Below are 23,989 nucleotides of genomic sequence, written 5' to 3'. Positions count from 1 at the left end.
CTACTTACAGAACACTTTTTGTTTTGCAACGAAGTGCAATATCTTTTCTGACGTGCCGAACGAAAACGTGTTTTCGACTTTTCTGGCCGATGCAGGTATGGTCATTTAGGGGTTAGCCAAATTTTGTGCTAGGGCACATAACCGTTTTCATTATTTTTACGTTTCGTCTTTGACTCATCAGTGCAGAGCAGTTCAAATTGAACTGCTTAGTGCTAAACTCGGCAGTTCAATTTGAACCGCTAAGCAGACGTAAAGTTTCTGCTACTTACAGAACACTTTTTGTTTTGCAACGAAGTGCAATATCTTTTCTGACGTGCCGAACGAAAACGTGTTTTCGACTTTTCTGGCCGATGCAGGTATGGTCATTTAGGGGTTAGCCAAATTTTGTGCTAGGGCACATAACCGTTTTCATTATTTTTACGTTTCGTCTTTGACTCATCAGTGCAGAGCAGTTCAAATTGAACTGCTTAGTGCTAAACTCGGCAGTTCAATTTGAACCGCTAAGCAGACGTAAAGTTTCTGCTACTTACAGAACACTTTTTGTTTTGCAACGAAGTGCAATATCTTTTCTGACGTGCCGAACGAAAACGTGTTTTCGACTTTTCTGGCCGATGCAGGTATGGTCATTTAGGGGTTAGCCAAATTTTGTGCTAGGGCATTGCACTTCGTTGCAAAACAAAAAGTGTTCTGTAAGTAGCAGAAACTTTACGTCTGCTTAGCGGTTCAAATTGAACTGCCGAGTTTAGCACTAAGCAGTTCAATTTGAACTGCTCTGCACTGATGAGTCAAAGACGAAACGTAAAAATAATGAAAACGGTTATGTGCCCTAGCACAAAATTTGGCTAACCCCTAAATGACCATACCTGCATCGGCCAGAAAAGTCGAAAACACGTTTTCGTTCGGCACGTCAGAAAAGATATTGCACTTCGTTGCAAAACAAAAAGTGTTCTGTAAGTAGCAGAAACTTTACGTCTGCTTAGCGGTTCAAATTGAACTGCCGAGTTTAGCACTAAGCAGTTCAATTTGAACTGCTCTGCACTGATGAGTCAAAGACGAAACGTAAAAATAATGAAAACGGTTATGTGCCCTAGCACAAAATTTGGCTAACCCCTAAATGACCATACCTGCATCGGCCAGAAAAGTCGAAAACACGTTTTCGTTCGGCACGTCAGAAAAGATATTGCACTTCGTTGCAAAACAAAAAGTGTTCTGTAAGTAGCAGAAACTTTACGTCTGCTTAGCGGTTCAAATTGAACTGCCGAGTTTAGCACTAAGCAGTTCAATTTGAACTGCTCTGCACTGATGAGTCAAAGACGAAACGTAAAAATAATAAGGCTATATTGCCAGTTAATTTTCGTTTATAGTCCAGTGGACTTTCTTTTCACTTGACTACAAGCGAAAATCTCGCTGTGTGGCTGCGTCGAATCGTCAAAGTACGGCTGAAAATCCTTTCTTTCTTGCGAAATACTCGAATTTTCCCCGGACTAACACGATGCAATGGAAGTTGACCATCAATGTTAATTATCTTCTCTGAGCAGCCTAGATAGCCGTGTAGTGTCGGTAGCGGTTTCCCAACTGGCTAAGAATAACGCTACGGTCCACCTGTACCGGTGGTATAAGTCCACCAAACAGGTAAGCCGTGTGGTATCCGGCGGAATTATTTTTTACCAAGAATTGATCCACTGGTTTCCTGTTCCATGTCGTAAAAGGCCACAAAAATAGGAACTCTTAAGTCAAGGTGTATTTCCGTGCCGATGGCTGAATGGCTGCAGGAGGTTAAACATTGCAGTCGTGAACGGAATATCTTGGGTTTTTCCTCAAGGTGGTGTACTATCCCCACTTTTATGGAACCTAGTCGCTGATGGTTTTTTAAGGAAACTTAATAACCTTGGATTTCCGACTTATGGTTTTGCCGACGATTATCATATATTGATGACCGGTATAAGCATTAACACTCTCTTTGATTTAATGCAGCAAGCCCTGCGATCTGTTCAACAATGGTGTTGTCAGGTTGGATTATCTGTAAATCCGGGCAAAACATCAATGGTGCTTTTCACTCATCGTACGATAATTACAGAAGCTCGTCCGTTGCAGTTCTTTGGTTCAGAGGTCACTGTGGTCGATCAAGTTAAATACGTCGGGGTTATTCTTGACTCAAAACTGAATTGGTCTGCTCACATTGACTTCAGGATTGAAAGAGCTTGCAAGGCTTTCGGCCAATGCAGACGAGCTTTTGGTAAATCATGAGGACTCAAACCCAGATATATTCATTGGATCTACACAACTATTGTTAGACCAATTTTAGCATATGGATGTCTTGTATGGTGGCAGAAAGGAGAAGTCGCGACAGTTCAGTCAAAGCTAAATCATCTCCAAAGGATGGTCCTAATGGCGATGACAGGAGCATTCACGACAACTCCTAATGGTGCTCTAGAGGCGCTACTGTGTATTAAACCACTACATGTGTTCCTAAAACAAGAAGCATTATCTTGTGCATACCGTCTTAGGGTTACAACAGGGACAACTTGATGAACACATAGTTTGTTTTACGGACGGTTCTCTGTTGAATGGTTGTGCTGGTGCTGGTGTCTACTGTCGTGAAATGAGGCTGGAGCAGTCTCATTCACTTGGTAGATACTGTACTGTGTTCCAAGCAGAAATCTACGCAATTCTGTGTGGAGTACAATCGGCACTTCAGCAGAGGATCTGTGGTAAACGAATTTATTTTTGTTCCGACAGTCAGGCAGCCTTAAAAGCACTCAGTTCGAATGACTCACGGTCGAATCTAGTGATCGCATGTCGAACTCAAATTGAAGACCTCAGCATTTCAAATGCTGTTTACTTCTTATGGGTACCCGGCCATTCTGGTATTACTGGAAATGAATGGGCTGATGAGTTGGCTAGAGCTGGTGCAACGAATGATTTCGTTGGTCCTGAACCAGCTTTAACACTTTCAACTAGTTGGATAAAGCACAAGATACGTTTTTGGGCTGCCTACAAACATGCCAGCTACTGGCGCAGCTTGCAAACTTGCGCTCAGACAAAAGCATTTCTACCAGATTTAAATCTGAAAATGTGAAAGTGTCTACATCATTTCTCCAAGTATCATTGAAGTATTTTGGTCAGAGCTCTGACTGGACATTGCAAACTCAATTATCACATGGCTACTATTCAACGTGCTGAGTATTATTCGTGTGATTTGTGTAAATGCGATTATGGTACTTCATATCATCTGATATGTAACTGTCCCGCATTGACGCAGCTACGTATCCGGGTTTTTGGTTCTCCATAGATGGTTGAGTCTGTGTATGCGGAGCTAAAATTGAAGGATATTCTCTTGTTTCTCACCCAATGTGGTAAGGAGCTATTGTCAGAAGGGTTCATCGTTCTTCCTGGAGTGAATGAATCCCTTCTGTATTCACCTTAAATAGGGTTTAGCAGATTGTTTGGCATCCTTTGGGGGGTACCGAATTTACTTCTGCTCGTACATACTGCGAGTGGTTCTGCATTCTTCCGGGAGTGCGGAATGGTGTCGCTTTTGTAAGATCTCTAAATCCTCTCGGGGGTTGGAGGTTTTATTAACAGCAGACTGTTCGGGACCTCGTAGAGGTTCAGAATTTCCTTCTGCTTCCACTAAATGTGATCCTCAGCAGATTGTTCAGCATCCCTTAGGAGTGCAGAATTTACTTCTGCTTTTATGTGTTTTTGTGTCGTCAATTTTTCCCATCCTCCTAGTCCAACCCTTACCATTTCCTTTCAATCCTTCCCACTTATATATTCGGAAAATGATGCTAAAACAAATTGATGGCAAGGCACAAATCTCCAAATATCAAGGGGAACGTGCCATTTGAGCCAATTTGTTCTGATTCCTGAACGTGCTAACCCGTTGAGAGTTTCACCGGAAGTGAGGTTCTGGACACATGGCTAAGTGAGAAGAAAAAAACTGTGTAAAGCATACAATAAAAAATCCTTTAATAATCACCGTTGCGTACGACTTTGCACGCATGAATTACCATTGTATGCCAGCTCGAACGCAGGAGTCCATACACTGATAAAAATTTACATGATCGATCCATATGTAAACATCACTTCAATATAATATGCTATTTCATATCAATACATAACCAAAGCGATTTGGTGCAAGATTTCATGAGCAAATTCACTAAGATGGGAGATTAGATTATTTTTCACATAACTTTGATGTATTTTTCCTTTGGATGTGATGTGTTTTGCTATTAAATCGAACTACATGTGTTAAACACTTCATTTTTAGTGGGAATGACTATAGAACAAATGTATGTGCAAAACACTTGAATCGGTCAACTCTGTTTCAATTGAAATCTATGTGGAAAATTATGTGACATTCACATTAAATGCATATAGAATCTATAGGTAACTGATGGTTTTTAAGTGCGTTTCATATAAACGTAGCGTGATTTCCACTAAATATCAACAGTTTTTACACTCATTGTATGAGTTAAGTGTTTATTTTCATGAATTTCATGTGTTCTACAAGCAGTGATAGATCGAATGCTTTGCACATGATGCTAGCGTGCAAATTATTTTCAGTGTAGGGAATTACAGCAGAGATGCCAGATATTGTCATAGAAAATCTGCATTGCTTAGTATTAAAATACCTGTATTCATCTGTATTTGCTAATATAGTGAAATTTCTACAATACAATTATGTTAAAAGATGTTATTCCAACAGATTGCGATTGTAGAATGGTAGATTCAAATTCATATCTTCGTAAGTCATTGCGGTACTTACAAGAATATTCAACGACGAAATTTAATAGTTTAACAACAATTGAATTATGATTCCATGTACTTATCTAGTTTGAAAATGTTCACTTCATAAGTTGAGATGAATTTCCAAAACCCAATATGCAGCGTTAATTCAGGTAGAACAACTGTCAGTCTGGCAAAGATGTTTCATGATGCCACCACTTGCTTGACTGGAAGTTAAAATTGATTACAAATTATAATATAAATGTATTTCAGTGTTCATCATCAAATATCTCGTCACTGCAATCAAATACTAATAGATAACTGAGACGGAAAAGTTTTTTTTAATACCTTTGGTGAAATCTGTATAAATCTGTATTAAATTTGAGAAATCTGTAGGAATCTGTACTATGTAATAAATCTGTATGCGCATGTAAAAATCTGTGTAATACAGATAAATCTGTATAAATGACATCTCTGGATTACAGGCATCTCTAAAAAATACTAGCTGTATTGCTATGCGGCTATTCGCGCAATCGTGGTTCATGACAGTTGCATACAAGCTACTTGTATACAATCTGCGGAGGTTAACACGTAGCTCTTGGTTTATGTGTTTGAAGTTTCGTCAAATTTTCATATGAAATTTATGTTCATCATTTGGGGACTATCCTGTAATCAGCTGTATATACAACTCATCCGATAACTCATGTTTAAAGAGGCATAATTGTGACTGATTCTTCTTAATAATATAGTTATTAAATATTAAATTATTGATTGTGTAGCTGATTATTGAAAACTTAAACTGAAATGCAGTTTGAATAACCTCACACAATCTCAATGTTTGGTTATGTTATTTGTGAACTCAAATACTCATTGTTACTTTAGAAATATCGATTTCCATGAAATCTATCATGCGAAGGCTGTCGTATTGAATAGTACCTGGCCACACTGTCGCGTTTCTTGAACCTGCTCGGGCTTGTAGCGAATCCCCACCACATTCCGGAGCATCGTATTTTGTTTAGTTTAAATACTTTTCGTATTGTTTCGATGCTTCGTTTCGTCGGTTTTATGTTTCTAGGCGGTGTTGGAATGGATGAAGCATAAAAATGGCAGTGAAAGGCATTATAAATATGTTTGCACACATACATACAATTTCATTGTGTTTACTTCTGCATCGGGACGACAGGGTAACCGGAGGATCTCGCTAACTAGTTGTATTGAGTCGGTGGGGCTCCTTGATAAATAAATAAAAAAAAGATTCGCAATGTATTACTTTTGTCCCGGGACGGATGGAACGGTGGGAGAATATTTATCTCTTTTTAAAAGGACTTTGGCTTTTGAAAGGAAAAAGTTTACACACGTGTAGCTGATGCGAGGGAGTGCCTCAGAAGTGTTTCATGCTTTTTATGGTGTGTGCTTCATTTTTATGTTATTCGATATTTATATGGATATAAGAGTGCAAATAAATAATGCTGGATATGAGAAGGAACGTCTTCAAAGTATTGTTTTGTCAATAAAAACTTGAGAGTTTATTGAATATGAAGAATGTGTTAAATAACTGCCATGAATCGCTTCATCACTATATTTGTTTTTCCAAACAAATGATCATTGCTTATCAAAGTTTAGGCATTTTGCAATTCGCTCAACCAGAGTCACTATCGGATCTTGTTCCAAATTTATAATAGCTTGCGCTGGATTTGCATTCGTTGTGTGGAAACGAATGTGTTGGACGCTATCATCCGGGTCATTTTTCACTGCCACGAGCTGACGGTAGCCACGTCATCGGTTGCTGGTCCATAATTCACTCGCCGGGAATACGGGATGCAAACACACGGCGGACCGCGGTGCTCTTGGCCACGAATTTGGACGTGTCGAGGTTTTTCTTCGTTTCAACCGCAATAATTTCACGAAGGAACGCGCATCAGGGATTAACATTTTCCGTTCCCTTCGGCTAGGCTGTCACCTCACCCGGGAGAGAAAGCCCCTGGACTCGTCGCTAAACACACGTCGTCGAGCTTCGCACCACGGCTGGGAAGACGGAAGCAGGAGGCGAAAGGGCGTTATTTCCATTTTAATTTATTTAAATCTTTTCACTCCGAACGCTTTTCATGGTGTTTCGTTTTCGCTTTTCTAGTTTTATTTTTAATTAAAGTTAATCCCGTCGATTTGATGTGTTCCTTCAGGTTCGTTGGTTCAAACGTACGCGTTTGAGATTCAAAATTATTTAAGATGTTTTGCTTCTTTCAATTCGGATGCGGATTAGAAGTCAACTTTGAACTATATACTGATGTGTCTTTTCTCGTGTTTCTTTCAGGTCCACTGCTAAACGGAAACCGACGACCAACAGTGATAGAGAGCTTGGCGGGGAAATCCCTCGTGCGACAGAAAATACCGAAATTCGCTGGTGAAGCAGCGAATCATTTTTGAGACTCCAGTAACAGAAAACAGTCAAAACGATTTATCTCCGGCCGTACAAGGACATCTTCCCGGGCGGTGGCCATAACCAGTTAAGCTCGTTATATCCACAGTCCGTGATGGAAAGAGGTGGAGGAGGAACGGGTGGCTCTGGCCTCGATTCGATGGGAGATGGTAGTGGGTTGTGCCTACAGGATCTGGTTAGTAATGGTGGCGGTGGTGGTGGAAGTGGTGGAGGTGGTGGTGGTGGTTCAGTTACTAATGGAACCACGGATCACCACATGCATCATAACCACAATAGCCACAACCATCACGGATCACTGCATGACTCCGTGTCCGGCGGTGGAGTCAGTGTTAGTTCGGCTCTTACCAGTCTGATGAGTCCCGGGATCAATAGTGGCCTGGGTCATTTGCACCACGGAACACCGGATCTTAGTGCTCACCATCATCACCACCAGCATCCGTCATCAGTGTTACACGAGCCGTTGGAGAAGCTGAAGTGTAAGTATTTCTGCTCAATTTTTGTCACCCAAAAAAAACCTGTCACAAAATATGATAAATTTTGCATACACCAGCTGTTGTATTTCACGGCCATGGAAAACATGGAACACCGGAGGTCGGAAGACACAATTTATTCCATCACTTGGTCATGCTCAATCTGGAACGATTATTTGTCATTGTGTGGGCAATGTGAACGAAACACTTGAGCCACTCATTGAATTGTAGTCAAGAGCCGAAGTTGGGATTCTTCACGGCTAATTGATCACCCTTCAAACTCGCGCGAGGAGCACACGAAACGAAACGAGAGCAAACTAACGACAGAGATGTGTTTCCTCGAAGATAATCATAAATAAACAAATTTTTGTTCATTTTTCCCGTTCCAAGGATGACATCGCCGGTGAAGGGGACGAAAAATTGAGCAATTTGTTTCCCGACAGATTTTTCTGTCTTGTTTCCCCCTTTGCAATCCCGACGTTGGTACGATATGTTTTACGTGATATTTTTTAATCCCTCGCTTCCTTGCTCATTTTCCTGCGCACTCGGTGCAACTATTCCGGCCCACCGAAGGGTGTCGATCGCCGCCGGAGGAGGGTGCCTATTTTGTAATTCTACACCCGACAGTGTGAGCCAGTGAAATCGTGATCTAATTGAGCGCTATTATGTCAGTGTAATTTGTTTAATTGTGATAACACAATGCGATTACATCGTCATCAGCTTCATCATCATTCGTAAGTTTTTGGGAATCGTTCGTGTTTTTCGGCCTCATCCGAGCGGCATCTGAGCGGTTAATTATTATTGGATTATGGTGGCAAGTGTATCTCGGCAGTAACGGAGGGTGCGGTTCGGAATCTAAGATGTTCTGCGACATTAATATTCTGATTGAAATTGATATTAGTGCAGGGTTTTCAGATCAAATGTAGTTTTTAGAAGATTGGATTAGATAAACATCCGGATTGTTGTTGTAAAGCATTTTCCTAATAACTTCCTTTATAGGGTGACATGTGTTAAAAGTATTGAAAATATGTGCACTAACTTTTCTCAGAGTTGACCGAATTAATTTTCACAAAGTTTAAATGCAAGGTATCAGAGTTTCATACAAAACTCCTGAATTTTATTTCCATCCGACTTCCGGATCCGAAATGAAAGAGAAATTAGAAAAAAAATCTCAATTTTGGGGTTGTTTTATTTTCATAAATGGCCAAGCTGCAATTTCCTAAAAAATTGTTTATAAATTTCTATAGTATGTAGATCTTAATAGCAGATGATCCAATAACCTCGCTTCAGTTCTGGATATTCTCAGTTTCCGAACTCGGATGTTCCGGAAATAGGGGTCAAAACATCTAAAACAAAACTCGCGTGATAATTACACCGGGCTTCACTAACTAAGATTTGAATAAAAGGCCTCACAATACCTCGAGAAAGTTCTAAATTTTATACGGATCCGACGTCCGGTTCCGGTATTATAAAGTGATGAATGTTAAAAATTTAAAAAGTCCATCAAAGTGACCATGGAAGTAACGTAAAAACTTTTCGGGACAGCTAAAAACTTTTCCAGTTAGTGGGCCTCATTAGTTGAAGGCCAGTCGAATCCACTATGGCTATATTGGCCCTCAGTTTCCTATTCGGAAAGTACCGGACATATCGGTTCAATATACTCAAGCAAAGTTCACTTTGATTTTTAATAGAGTTTAATTCAAATAAATGAGACTACGGTCTTGATTTTTTATTTGCAACAACTGAATTATATCCGGATCCGACTACTGGTTCCAGAATCACAAGATGAGGAGGGATTAAACTTTGGAATCATCGTGTAGTGCGGCGATGCAAAAAATCTTCTAAATCTTCTAAATCTTCTAAATCTTCTAAATCTTCTAAATCTTCTAAATCTTCTAAATCTTGTAAATCTTCTAAATCTTCTAAATCTTCTAAATCTTCTAAATCTTCTAAATCTTCTAAATCTTCTAAATCTTCTAAATCTTCAAAATCTTCAAAATCTTCTAAATCTTCTAAATCTTCTAAATCTTCTAAATCTTCTAAATCTTCTAAATCTTCTAAATCTTCTAAATCTTCTAAATCTTCTAAATCTTCTAAATCTTCTAAATCTTCTAAATCTTCTAAATCTTCTAAATCTTCTAAATCTTCTAAATCTTCTAAATCTTCTAAATCTTCTAAATCTTCTAAATCTTCTAAATCTTCTAAATCTTCTAAATCTTCTAAATCTTCTAAATCTTCTAAATCTTCTAAATCTTCTAAATCTTCTAAATCTTCTAAATCTTCTAAATCTTCTAAATCTTCTAAATCTTCTAAATCTTCTAAATCTTCTAAATCTTCTAAATCTTCTAAATCTTCTAAATCTTCTAAATCTTCTAAATCTTCTAAATCTTCTAAATCTTCTAAATCTTCTAAATCTTCTAAATCTTCTAAATCTTCTAAATCTTCTAAATCTTCTAAATCTTCTAAATCTTCTAAATCTTCTAAATCTTCTAAATCTTCTAAATCTTCTAAATCTTCTAAATCTTCTAAATCTTCTAAATCTTCTAAATCTTCTAAATCTTCAAAATCTTCTAAATCTTCTAAATCTTCTAAATCTTCTAAATCTTCTAAATCTTCTAAATCTTCTAAATCTTCCAAATCTTCTAAATCTTCTAAATCCTCTAAATCTTCTAAATCTTCTAAATCTTCTAAATCTTCTAAATCTTCTAAATCTTCTAAATATTCTAAATCTTCTAAATCTTCTAAATCTTCTAAATCTTCTAAATCTTCTAAATCTTCTAAATCTTCTAAATCTTCTAAATCTTCTAAATCTTCTAAATCTTCTAAATCTTCTAAATCTTCTAAATCTTCTAAATCTTCTAAATCTTCTAAATCTTCTAAATCTTCTAAATCTTCTAAATCTTCTAAATCTTCTAAATCTTCTAAATCTTCTAAATCTTCTAAATCTTCTAAATCTTCTAAATCTTCTAAATCTTCTAAATCTTCTAAATCTTCTAAATCTTCTAAATCTTCTAAATCTTCTAAATCTTCTAAATCTTCTAAATCTTCTAAATCTTCTAAATCTTCTAAATCTTCTAAATCTTCTAAATCTTCTAAATCTTCTAAATCTTCTAAATCTTCTAAATCTTCTAAATCTTCTAAATCTTCTAAATCTTCTAAATCTTCTAAATCTTCTAAATCTTCTAAATCTTCTAAATCTTCTAAATCTTCTAAATCTTCTAAATCTTCTAAATCTTCTAAATCTTCTAAATCTTCTAAATCTTCTAAATCTTCTAAATCTTCTAAATCTTCTAAATCTTCTAAATCTTCTAAATCTTGTAAATCTTGTAAATCTTGTAAATCTTGTAAATCTTCTAAATCTTCTAAATCTTGTAAATCTTCTAAATCTTCTAAATCTTCTAAATCTTCTAAATCTTCTAAATCTTCTAAATCTTCTAAATCTTCTAAATCTTCTAAATCTTCTAAATCTTCTAAATCTTCTAAATCTTCTAAATCTTCTAAATCTTCTAAATCTTCTAAATCTTCTAAATCTTCTAAATCTTCTAAATCTTCTAAATCTTCTAAATCTTCTAAATCTTCTAAATCTTCTAAATCTTCTAAATCTTCAAAATCTTCAAAATCTTCAAAATCTTCTAAATCTTCTAAATCTTCTAAATCTTCTAAATCTTCTAAATCTTCTAAATCTTCTAAATCTTCTAAATCTTCTAAATCTTCTAAATCTTCTAAATCTTCTAAATCTTCTAAATCTTCTAAATCTTCTAAATCTTCTAAATCTTCTAAATCTTCTAAATCTTCTAAATATTCTAAGTCTTCTAAATCTTCTAAATCTTCTAAATCTTCTAAATATTCTAAATCTTCTAAATCTTCTAAATCTTCTAAATCTTCTAAATCTTCTAAATCTTCTAAATCTTCTAAATCTTCTAAATCTTCTAAATCTTCTAAATCTTCTAAATCTTCTAAATCTTCTAAATCTTCTAAATCTTCTAAATCTTCTAAATCTTCTAAATCTTCTGAATCTTCTAAATCTTCTAAATCTTCTAAATCTTCTAAATCTTCTAAATCTTCTAAATCTTCTAAATCTTCTAAATCTTCTAAATCTTCTAAATCTTCTAAATCTTCTAAATCTTCTAAATCTTCTAAATCTTCTGAATCTGCTAAATCTTCTAAATCTTCTAAATCTTCTAAATCATCTAAATCTTCTAAATCTTCTAAATCTTCTAAATCTTCTAAATCTTCTAAATCTTCTAAATCTTCTAAATCTTCTAAATCTTCTAAATCTTCTAAATCTTCTAAATCTTCTAAATCTTCTAAATCTTCTAAATCTTCTAAATCTTCAAAATCTTCTAAATCTTCTAAATCTTCTAAATCTTCTAAATCTTCTAAATCTTCTAAATCTTCTAAATCTTCTAAATCTTCTAAATCTTCTAAATCTTCCAAATCTTCTAAATCTTCTAAATCTTCTAAATCTTCTAAATCTTCTAAATCTTCCAAATCTTCTAAATCTTCTAAATCTTCTAAATCTTCTAAATCTTCTAAATCTTCTAAATCTTCTAAATCTTCTAAATCTTCTAAATCTTCTAAATCTTCTAAATCTTCTAAATCTTCTAAATATTCTAAATCTTCTAAATCTTCTAAATCTTCTAAATATTCTAAATCTTCTAAATCTTCTAAATCTTCCAAATCTTCTAAATCTTCTAAATCTTCTAAATCTTCTAAATCTTCTAAATCTTCTAAATCTTCTAAATCTTCTAAATCTTCTAAATCTTCTAAATCTTCTAAATCTTCTAAATCTTCTAAATCTTCTAAATCTTCTAAATCTTCTAAATCTTCTAAATCTTCTAAATCTTCTAAATCTTCTGAATCTGCTAAATCTTCTAAATCTTCTAAATCTTCTAAATCATCTAAATCTTCTAAATCTTCTAAATCTTCTAAATCTTCTAAATCTTCTAAATCTTCTAAATCTTCTAAATCTTCTAAATCTTCTAAATCTTCTAAATCTTCTAAATCTTCTAAATCTTCTAAATCTTCTAAATCTTCTAAATCTTCTAAATTTTCTAAATCTTCTAAATCTTCTAAATCTTCTAAATCTTCTAAATCTTCTAAATCTTCTAAATCTTCTAAATCTTCTAAATCTTCTAAATCTTCTAAATCTTCTAAATCTTCTAAATCTTCTAAATCTTCTAAATCTTCTAAATCTTCTAAATCTTCTAAATCTTCTAAATCTTCTAAATCTTCTAAATCTTCTAAATCTTCTAAATCTTCTAAATCTTCTAAATCTTCTAAATCTTCTAAATCTTCTAAATCTTCTAAATCTTCTAAATCTTCTAAATCTTCTAAATCTTCTAAATCTTCTAAATCTTCTAAATCTTTTAAATCTTTTTTTGTTTCAATTATAGAGGCTTTAACATCTTAGGTCATTCGCCTCTTCGGACCAGAAAATCTTTCTGACCCTATGTGCGGGGTTGGGAATCGAACCCAGGCGGGCTGCGTGAAAGGCATCGACTATCCCATCACGCTATACCCGTCCCCTCTTCTAAATCTTCTAAATCTTCTAAATCTTCTAAATCTTCTAAATCTTCTAAATCTTCTAAATCTTCTAAATCTTCTAAATCTTCTAAATCTTCTAAATCTTCTAAATCTTCTAAATCTTCTAAATCTTCTCAATCTTCTAAATCTTCTAAATCTTCTAAATCTTCTAAATCTTCTAAATCTTCTAAATCTTCTAAATCTTCTAAATCTTCTAAATCTTCTAAATCTTCTAAATCTTCTAAATCTTCTAAATCTTCTAAATCTTCTAAATCTTCTAAATCTTCAAAATCTTCTAAATCTTCTAAATCTTCTAAATCTTCTAAATCTTCTAAATCTTCTAAATCTTCTAAATCTTCTAAATCTTCTAAATCTTCTAAATCTTCTAAATCTTCTAAATCTTCTAAATCTTCTAAATCTTCTAAATCTTCTAAATCTTCCAAATCTTCCAAATCTTCTAAATCTTCTAAATCTTCTAAATCTTCTAAATCTTCTAAATCTTCTAAATCTTCTAAATCTTCTAAATCTTCTAAATCTTCTAAATCTTCTAAATCTTCTAAATCTTCTAAATCTTCTAAATCTTCTAAATCTTCTAAATCTTCTAAATCTTCTAAATCTTCTAAATCTTCTAAATCTTCTAAATCTTCTAAATCTTCTAAATCTTCTAAATCTTCTAAATCTTCTAAAACTTTCTTGTTCCGGAAGTACCAAAAATTGTGACTGTTCAACTGATTTGCACAAATTTAGATTCAAATGAAAAATCGTCTGATCCCATAGATTGCAATGAAATGTTATTCGGATCCGACGGTTTCGGACTAATAATTATAAATGTTGAACAGGTTTTCAAATGTATTTAATCCACCTAGTAGTGTGATGCCTTTGTATTATTACTTATATGTTCCTAGATATTAGGACTAATGGATTATTTGAAACAATTTTTATCGAATCTTGAATAAAAACAAGAAAAAAAACACTTAACCCTGTAGCTCCGAAATAGACCTGTGTGCCACCGCGCCACGCCTTGGATATAAAATAAATTTGGAGAATAAAGACCTGAGAAAAAGACATTTGGAGTATCAGATTGATTTCTAACAACTTCTTCATGAACGTCATTTTTGGATAGTTAACAGTTTTCGAGGTACAGTAATTTGAATACTGTTTTGAATTTTCAAAATAAATTCCATGTTAAGCGAGGCAAGGCCTTCTTCGTGCAGAGATTTCACGAGTCAGTTGTCATACGCTCTTAGTCCAATGTCGTTTTCGCTTGAGAAAACTGAAACTAGCCCAGGGTAGTTTAATCAAACAAACGCTTTTCACGAAAGTGTTTTGATTTCGCACTTAGCAACGAGTGTTTGAGCAAACCTGATATAAAAACCAGGTTCGAAACTGACTCGATTTTCAGTTCAATAACGTTGAAACTAGGTTCGAAACTGGCTTCAAACAAACGGTTTGACAGCAGTTAGAGTGGAAACTGGGTTAGGTTTGGCATCAAGCGAAAACGACATAAGAGTAAAAGTCAGTAGACTTTTTGTAATTGTCCTGTAAATTTTGAAATCAAAAAATGATTTGTTGAAAAATAATGCGATGTTTACTTGGACCCCATTTTTTAAACTCAAACCAAACCCGAATACATCGGGTTTCGAGTTCAAATGATCGAAACCTGACCATCTCTATATGCAAATTCTTAAGCCCAAACTCAACCCGTGCTCTTGTAAAATTATAAAACTTCGCCTGTAACGCACGCGAAATTATTGTTTTCAAACCTGAATTCGACCCGAATACCCGAAATTCATGAACTGGATCCTGAAAACCCGAAATATATAGACTTTTTAGATTTGCAGTTCTTTTTGCCATAACCGCTTACAATCACTGTGCGGAAAATACTTCTCGATAGTTGTTATACTAAAAGAACTAAATCAATCGCTAAGAAATACTACTCCGGCAGCTGACTGGCATTGCCAGACTGTGATCATGATGCGCCAATACTCCGCACCGTACCGGGATTAACTGCAACCGACGTGACAAATGAGTGGGAAATTCCTCACTTCCTCAGACGACGGCTACCAAATCATGCTGTCGGGGGTAGGGGAATGTTTTTATTGGTGTTAATTTTTTACACACGTCACACGCATTCCACTTTTATGACTCCGAACGTTAAAGGTAATTAGGGAAATTAATTATAAATATAGATTAGTGGCTGAGACATTGGAAGAGAAAGAGAAAGTGTCACCGGAGAACCAACGATCGTAAATTATATTTACTACCAATCCGGTGTAAGTTCTGACTCTGACGAAAGTGCCATCGCTCGGATTCACAGTATCTATCGGCTATATTTTATAGTTTATTTATCAACCATTCACAGCAGAAGCACGTTTGATCGTCAGAACTTGAGGTAATAAAAGTGCTCACGTAAAGAATCACTCACTAACCCGTTCGAATTTTATAGCATTTTTTTTCTTATGAGCAACTGGTTTCAGCATTTTTTCAAGACTACTGAGAATCTGACCGCACTCGAGTTGATACTCGTGGTTACAAACCTGAAAAAGGACACCCGACCCGTTGCACTTTACTAGGTCGACTCGAGTTGCAACAAGCCTCAAGTTGAACCTTTTTTTTCTTATGTCACACCAACTCTTTTTGCTAGAATTTTTCTTTTTGCCCACCGACCATTGTGAGAAAATCTTAAGTTTGACCTGAAAGGACACTTTCTCCCTTTCTCTCCGGCTGACGGCGACACGATACAGCTTAGTCGAAACGAGCAGATAATATATAATTTATAGTTCCCTTGAAGCCAGATGGTTCGATCCGACGACCCGATGTACATAAATATTGGGTTTCTCTAAATAAATACAGTAAATCATCACCTCCTTCGAGAATGGCGAGCGCAAGGAAGACGGACCAAGAGATTCATAAATATTCACTCGAAGCCATTGCCATTGTGGCAAAAATCAATACCTCCCTTCCATCCCAGAGAGAGAGAGAGAAAAAAAGGATACGATTCAGGGCACGATTACGAGGATCATCATCACCAATATCATCATCCTGGTCGTCGTCCTCGTCGTCGTCGTCGTCGTCACCGTCGGTCGTTGGGTTTCCCTAGTATTGAAAAATCGATTTTCTTCGGTTCATCTTTCTCCATTTCGGGAGGGAGCTCCCAAATGGCTGTGGAGTGTCGTATCCCCGAAAGCAAAATGTTTAAATTGAGATTTATGAAGATAGCGAAGGCCGTCGCTGGGGTCCTAGTTGGATGATAGGAAACGAGTGCCTTTTGGGAAGTAAATTTTGCTTAACGCATTTCCCAATCTCTAGTCATCTGAAGCTAGTGATACGCTGGCGGAATGATGATGTATTCTGCGGCACGGGTTTTTTCTTCTCTGTTCTGATCCGTCGGAAGAATGAAGTGTCCGTTTTCTTCGGTGTCAAATTCAGCCGAGCCGGGAGAATTTCATGGGAGACTTCATTTCGCTAGGAACTAGTTTGTTTTGGGAAAATGTTGCGGATCACTAACTTTTGAACCTGTTTGTATTTGACAGAAATACAGAAGTACGCATTTGAGTGCTGCTATTTTAAATCATGGTTTTATTGTTGAGATTTGTGACGTAAAAACCTGTAAGAATGTGATTTTCAATGTAACTATTGTTCGAACCGACTGCTTTTAACCAGGATCTTGAAACATTCTGATGGATGTGAGTATTTGATTAACTGTATTATTCAACAGCAAAGTATCATTACGACATCTTTTGAGTCCTGCAGAGTGCATATTTGACATTAGTTTCGTTTATTATTCTAATATGTTTCTTGAACCAAAACAATGCGCTGAAGATTCAACTTTTTATTAACTCCAAACAGAATTCTCATTCTAAATCCACTAAAATATTTGAGAATCTTTACGGTTACATAAGAAGCTTGAATAATTTTTACTGTCATGTATTGTGACCAGCATGAATCTGAATATTTCTGTTCATCACCCGAACATTGCAGTCAAGCGTCATAGCAAAAACAAAAATGTAATCCGTTTTGGAAAAATATTCAGTCGTGACGCAAGGTTTTAATATCCTATTGATTGTTGAAGGTTATTGAAAGATAAAATTTCAATTCAAGGTTCTATATTTCTTTTGAGAAATTTTCCCAATCGATTATAAAATAAGTATCGCAGCCAATTCATACAGAACCATTGAATCCTATTAGGTCAGGGATTGAATATAAGACAACGGATTTGTAAGACTGTGCATTGAACTGCCTCGTTTCAACAAATGTTTTTCATATTGTTCGACTGAAAATTTGATTTTTTGATCATATTTTTGTCTTTATCATATGAAAACGCTATGCAATTATTCTGAAAGACGACTTTCGAACCGAGGTCTGTAAGGCCGTGATTCATATACCATTCGACTCAGTTCGGCGAGATCGCAAACTGTTTGTGCGGCAAATTTTCATCACAGGTTGCTGAGCCGATTTTCTTGAAATCAGTTTCGAAAAAGTATAAGATAGCGTAGAAAATTCCTGAATTTCATTTAGATTTGAATTCCGATTTTGGAATTACGGGGCAGAAAATGCAAAAATATCTTAAATGGCTATGTAACATGGAATGAATTTTTTACAATTGATTAATAAATATTCTAATTTACAGATCTTGTTGGCTAAAGATTAAACAAACTCATAATCACAAACTTAGATCACATTGATTGCTTTGAAAATTCATGCAGATCTAGCTTCCGGTTTCCGGAATTGTAAAGTGAAAAATATTAAAAACCTCTAACCGCCATTTAGATGACGATATAGTGAACGGGAAAAGGTTCGCGAAACTGTGCTAAAACTACTCCAATATTTAGGGCTGGTTAGTATATAACCAAACGATTCGGCTCTGGCTATACCGGTGCGCAGATTTCGATTCTGCGGAAACACCGAAAATAGAGATCAAAAACTCAAAAAACGAAAATCATTTGGATTTCTCAGAGATTCACAAATTAAGTACTAAATCAAGACTCTACAAGTCATAGCGGTTTCTATGAAATTTTAAACGAATCCGTTTTCGAATTCCAGAATTATAGGGTGAACATAGAAAATTACAAGTCATCCTTTAAAATAACATTGCAAAATACGTAAACAATCTTTGTCTCAGATTCAATATATAGGTCTGGTTAGTTTATGACCATATAAATTTACTTGACTAATGCCGGAAGTAGTAGTAAAAAAAAACTGAAATGAAACGTGCATCAATTTTGCAACTTATTGGTAATGAGAAAGGTATCATTACTCCGCTTGGTGGGTGCAAACAGGCTTTTTACATAGAATTGATCCAACTCAACTGAATATAGCTTGCCAAATAAGTAAGACACGGTCATTCTAGGTTCGTTGGAACTTGAGTCTCGGAAAGCTCCACGATCTGAGACTCAGAATTTATTCAATCTGTCGACTCTTGAAATGTTTTGCCTCTAAGCCTTAATCGCTGCCATGAGCAACTTTAGATTTTAGCACACTTCCAACAGGCGCAAAACTTCCACATCTTTTGCACGGAAGCGGGTCATTTCGCCGAAAGCCATTTTGCCGAAAGTCGTTTCGCCGAATAGGTAATTTCACCGAAATTCGTTTCGCTGAAAGGGTCATTTCGCCGAAAGGGTAATTTCGAATACATCATATTATTTTTTAGTGTTATTATGCCTCCTGTATAACGGATGTGGCGCACCCACATAACCGAAGCCAAGATGGCTCGGCGGCATAAAGCCGCCGAGGCGACGCCGGCAAAGTTGGCCACCGACCCGCCGTCGGAAGCGGCGGCCTCTTGCATACAAACCTGTAACCGCCCGGTCTACTCAAAGCTAGGCTTCTTTACTTTAGTTAGGTCCGAGCGAGCGGGAGCGAGGTCGGACAGCACACGAATCAAATCGACGTGGCGAAGCCGCATTTGGTATTTTTCACTTAGTAAATGGAAAATACCACATACATTTGCTTGGTAGATACACCTATGCAATTGCTTTTATGCTTAGTGACTAATAGTCAACAAGTTTCCTTTGGAACTCCGTCCTGAGGTTCATGAATCAATCTTTATTTCAGAATACAAGAATCAATCTTTATTCAAGAAGTGAAATTGTAGGTAAGACAGGCGTTAACGTATTATCATTGATTTGTGTTTATTTTAAATTAATTCCAATTATAATATTAAGACATTTGCAGAAATCGGCGAAATGACCCTTTCGGCGAAATCGCTTTTGGCGAAATGACATTCTGCGAAGTGGACCATTCGGCGAAACGGCTTTCGACGAAATGGCTTTCAAGCAAAATGACCTTGATCCCTTTTGCACCATTAGTCTATAAATATCCAAATAATATACTTTATTGATTACATCACTAACGATTTTTAACAGTATGTTATTGATTACTAGCTGACTCGGATAAAAGTTTTCAACCTAAAAATCATGCTCCTTCATTTACTTACTGAAGAAAGATAAATTGTTGATATTGGATTGAATTGCAAGTTTGAATTTTTGGTTTTTTAATGCCTTTAAAGTGAGTGTGTACAGTGCCTAACGAAATGTCATCGCCGTTTCAGTGACAGTTGTTCTTGTTTTCGTTTTATTCACGCTCGAAAATGTCTGTTTATGTGCCCAATTCTCGCCATTTGCGGAAAGTTTTACGTTTCTGTTACAATTCGAAAAAAATGCAACTAAAGCGCATTGAATGCTTTCAGAAACTTACGGTGATGCTGCTCTGAGTAAAAGAACGTGTCGGGAATGGTTTCAACGTTTTAAAAATGGTGATTTCGATGTCGAAGACAAACATGATGGTGGAAGAGAAAAAACCTTCAAAGATGAATAACAATTTACTACGAGCTCTTAAAACCATCACAGGAGATCGCTACCGAACGCAACTGATGCGCCTTAGTCGCGCACTAAAAGAAAAGCGGCCACAATATCAAGAGCGACATGGCAAAGTCATCCTCCAACACGACAATTCTCGGCCTCACGTCGCAAAAGTGGTCAAAAAGTACCTGGAACTTTGAATAATAAGCACTTTTTCGCAATAAAGCTTTAAATTTCGAAAACAAACGGCGGAAGCAAAGTTGTACAACTAATATTTTGATAAATTATGTTTTAAATTCAGCCATACTTTCCGTATGCAAGAAAATTATGTTGGTCAGTGAAAAAAACTTACAGTGAATGGGGAGGTAAAATTGAAAGATATTCTATCGTTTCTCGCCCAAGGAAGGTAGTGAGCTGTAGTTAGAGGGCCTTCCCATTTTCCCCCGAGTAAACGAATTCTTGCTGTATTGTTCTTAAAATTGTTTCAAAATACTGTTTGGTATTTCTCATGGGGTTCCAAATTTACTTCTGCTCATTAGTATAGCAATTCGTTTTAGATTCTTCCGAAATTGCAGCACGGTGTTTCATTAGTAAAGTATCTAATTCCTTTCAAGTGTTGGACGTTTTATTGAATGTGCTGTCCAGCATTCTTTCGGGCATGCAGAACGATTTGTTTGTTTTTTATTTTGTGCTGTCCTCATACCTAATCCAATACTCAATTACTACTTACTACTTCATGTTCCTTTTATCTTTCCTATCCTATCTGTGAAACGATAACAAGCCACGGTAAGGCACAAATTTTCAAATAACCAGGGGAACGTGTCACTTGAGTCGATCATTTCTGATTCCTGATGATTTCCCTAGTGAATTAAGTACTATTCAACGCCGATGGACAATGTTATATGTTATATTCAAGTTTAGAAACATTCAATTCAGACAAAGCAAATCTTAGAAAAAATTTTAAACATTTTGTTTGGAACAGATTTTGCAGTCGATTCAAATAAATATACTAGGATAAAGGCTCCAGTGGTCATCTTAGCTCCAGTAGTCATTTTAAATATGAAAACCATTGCTATAACAGCAGTATTGCACAATTTTCGAAATATTTTTTTGTGCGGTATTGCTTCTTAGAGCCGATGCAAAGATAATGGATCAATGTTAATTACAATTTGTTAATTGAAAGTCGAATAATCGGCGAAATAATATTGCGACTCTAGTAATGAGATTACTATTAGTACAATATCGCTATACTATAAGTTAGTGTTCCGATACTTTACCCTAAGAATCCTTCCTTGTTAACGAGATCAGCGTCTTATACTCAGATCACCTTTATGTTGTATAATACATCCAATTCAGAAAAGAGTTTACATAATGTTTATAAATTAAAATGCATTCAAAGAATCACAATACTATAAAAAAGTCTTTTTGTAACCATCTAATAAACACTAAAGAATGCAAACAATGTAATACTGAATACCCATCCCTTGATAAAAACTGCAATCTAACATTTTGGGAAGCTAGAACACAAAACATCCTACAAGAAGGGTGCTCAACCCTCAGAAGCTGTCCTGGTGAAGCAAGGGAACCAGTCAATATACCTTCTCTACCACATCGTTACTCTAGCAGATCATTTAAGATGCATTACGCACATGTTGTCTTTTGGCATTGTCCTCGTCGCTTCCCTTCTCCCTTTCACTCACAGGGCAGAGATTGAAACAGATGAGACGGATTAGCGTCCGAAAACAAATTGACGGGTGACGAAATCGAAACTTAATTTAAATTGATGCCTCTTGCCTACCGGGTGTGCTGAGCGTGACTCTACCGGTGTAATCAATCAGTGTTCCCCATCCCCAAAACGCAACTGCAGCCTCCGAAGAACAATGGAAAGATAAACAACTGGAAGGCTTCGATTAAACGCTTGTTAACCAGAGCTGCTTATTCGCATCATGTGGCTTACCCGATGGGCTATACAAAGTACCGTCGAGCTTGAAGTGTGCTGCATAACTATTTCTGTTATCTAGTTTCTAGGTCGTTCTAAATTTGTCCTGTACCTACCTTGCAGTGCACTAGAAAACAACTATGCAGTCCATGCAGTATCTGCTATGCGAACGGGTTTATCTAATCTAATGCTTGCAATGCAAGTGAGGGCAGATGCAATTTAGTTGAATTGCAGTCGGTGTAAATATCGTAAATTTTTGCACTTTGTGCGATGGCAGCGTCAAGGTTAACGAAATGACACTATAACAGTATCACAACTATCTCTATTTTATCGTCCACAAGCTGATTCTAGGAAGTTTCCTATTCACTGTTTGTTTAGTAATTTACAAGCATCATCTAGCCATTTCACAACAGACGAAGGTTCGGCTGATTGCTTCTGGCTTTTTCCAATTCAACCAACCTCTATTACTTGTCTAATCTAGCTTTTGACTGTTATGGGAAATTTGTACACTTGTTGCGAACCATCGTGACGTGACGGGAAGCAAAACCATAACCGTATCCTGACAATGAAACAAAAAATTCACGCCACAGCATTGTGCGATCGGCTTGTTTTTCTCGGAGTACTGTACCTCAGTGGCAGCAGCTCCTCGAACATGCCGCGAAAGGCAAATAGCATCATCATCACCACCACGAGAGTGGAAACAGTTATTGAGACGCCAAGCTGCGACGGAATGGTTGTCGAACGATGTGTAGCTTCTCTATCTGGTGCCTCTGTGAGGTTGCGCCATGAGCCTGTCGGGATGAGGTCACGCACCGACGACACGGTGTGATGGGCAATAACAATCGAGAACAATTTGTAACGGAGAACGAGAGGGAATATTTCCAGTTGTTTTGCCTTGAAGTGTTGTATAGTTGTATACAATCTGCTGGCCGCGGAATTGTCCCGGTCAACAATGGTTTATTTTTAAATACACACTGAATGGTGAAATTTTCTCTGAAGGTATCATATTTATTCATGTCAACAACGATTTTGACCACAATCACGAAATGATTCCATTGTTTCGTTATATTAAATAAACTGGCAATATTAACTAACAACATTGTTCAAACAAGAACTTTCGGAAATACCAATACTTGAACCGACAAAATTGTCTATTTTACTCCAATATCCAAAAGTTCACTTCTTCATTTCAGGAACAGGATATAGATGTACAGATAACGGTATTTGGGATCATCGATCCGTAGTCGACTCGTCAGTGAAAAACAGCTCAAATTGAAATTCTAGTGTTCCACAACAGTTAAACTTGAACCGCTTGCCAGACGTTCAGAATAGACTTTTTAATTAGTAGTAGAGTAGTACTTTATGTCTGCTCAAGTCGAACTGCCATGGAGCACTAGAAGTTTAATTTGAGCTTTTTTTCACTGACGAGTCGAAAACGAAATAATAATGAAAATTGTAATGTGCTTTTAGCGGAAACTGGTTACTCTCAACCAAAATCCCCAAATAACCGTTATCAAACGTTTGGTACCTACAGTGAAATTTGATATTGAGAGCCAATTGTCATATACCTAACGTTTCAGTTCGTTGAGTTGCGCAATGTTTAAGTCAAATTCGAAGGCGAATCGCGAAGAAATCGAAACAAAATATGTGCTTTTTGTACAAACCAACAAACCCCTAAATGTCCACATCCATTGGATAACTTTGTCCGTATTGTGTGCGATGAGCAGACCATCGTATGAAATCCGCTCTTCGCAAAGATCTTCCCGGAATATTGATATGAATCCTTGCTAGAAGCGTAGAACAGTCGATAATATTATTAAGCTAATCAAAAACGAATAGTATTTGATGAAATATCGGTCTGTTTTGCTGCGTGAGTAAGTTGATAAGAACACGGCGATCTTTGTAACGTGGTAGCTGAAGCCGTTTAAGCCAAGGAAATTTTCGAAGCGCGAATCGGACCAAACATTTCTGCACTCGTTCGATCCGATCGATGTGAACGCTGTGTGGATTACAACTTCGTATTTGTATATTTGTATTTGTACATTTTCTTTTTTTTTTTCTTTTTGCGATATTCTCCTAACCAGAG

At 36.3% G+C, this 23,989-nt stretch overlaps 1 protein-coding gene across 1 annotated transcript in view; it reads left to right on the top strand.

Moving 5' to 3' along the window:
• Positions 1-23,989, top strand: part of LOC131425328 (pituitary homeobox homolog Ptx1) — a 128,666-nt gene that overhangs the window by 27,478 nt on the left and 77,199 nt on the right. Inside the window, exon 2 of the mRNA XM_058587141.1 lies at positions 7,043-7,644. Within this exon, the coding sequence (XP_058443124.1) occupies positions 7,263-7,644 (382 nt within the window). The 5' untranslated portion in view covers positions 7,043-7,262. The remainder of the gene's footprint in view (positions 1-7,042; positions 7,645-23,989) is intronic.

Source organism: Malaya genurostris, chromosome 1 (assembly GCF_030247185.1).
Source record: "Malaya genurostris strain Urasoe2022 chromosome 1, Malgen_1.1, whole genome shotgun sequence".
NCBI classification, from domain to species: domain Eukaryota; kingdom Metazoa; phylum Arthropoda; class Insecta; order Diptera; family Culicidae; genus Malaya; species Malaya genurostris.
Note: the sequence above shows the minus strand (reverse complement) of the source record. Positions and strands in the feature narration are given on the sequence as shown.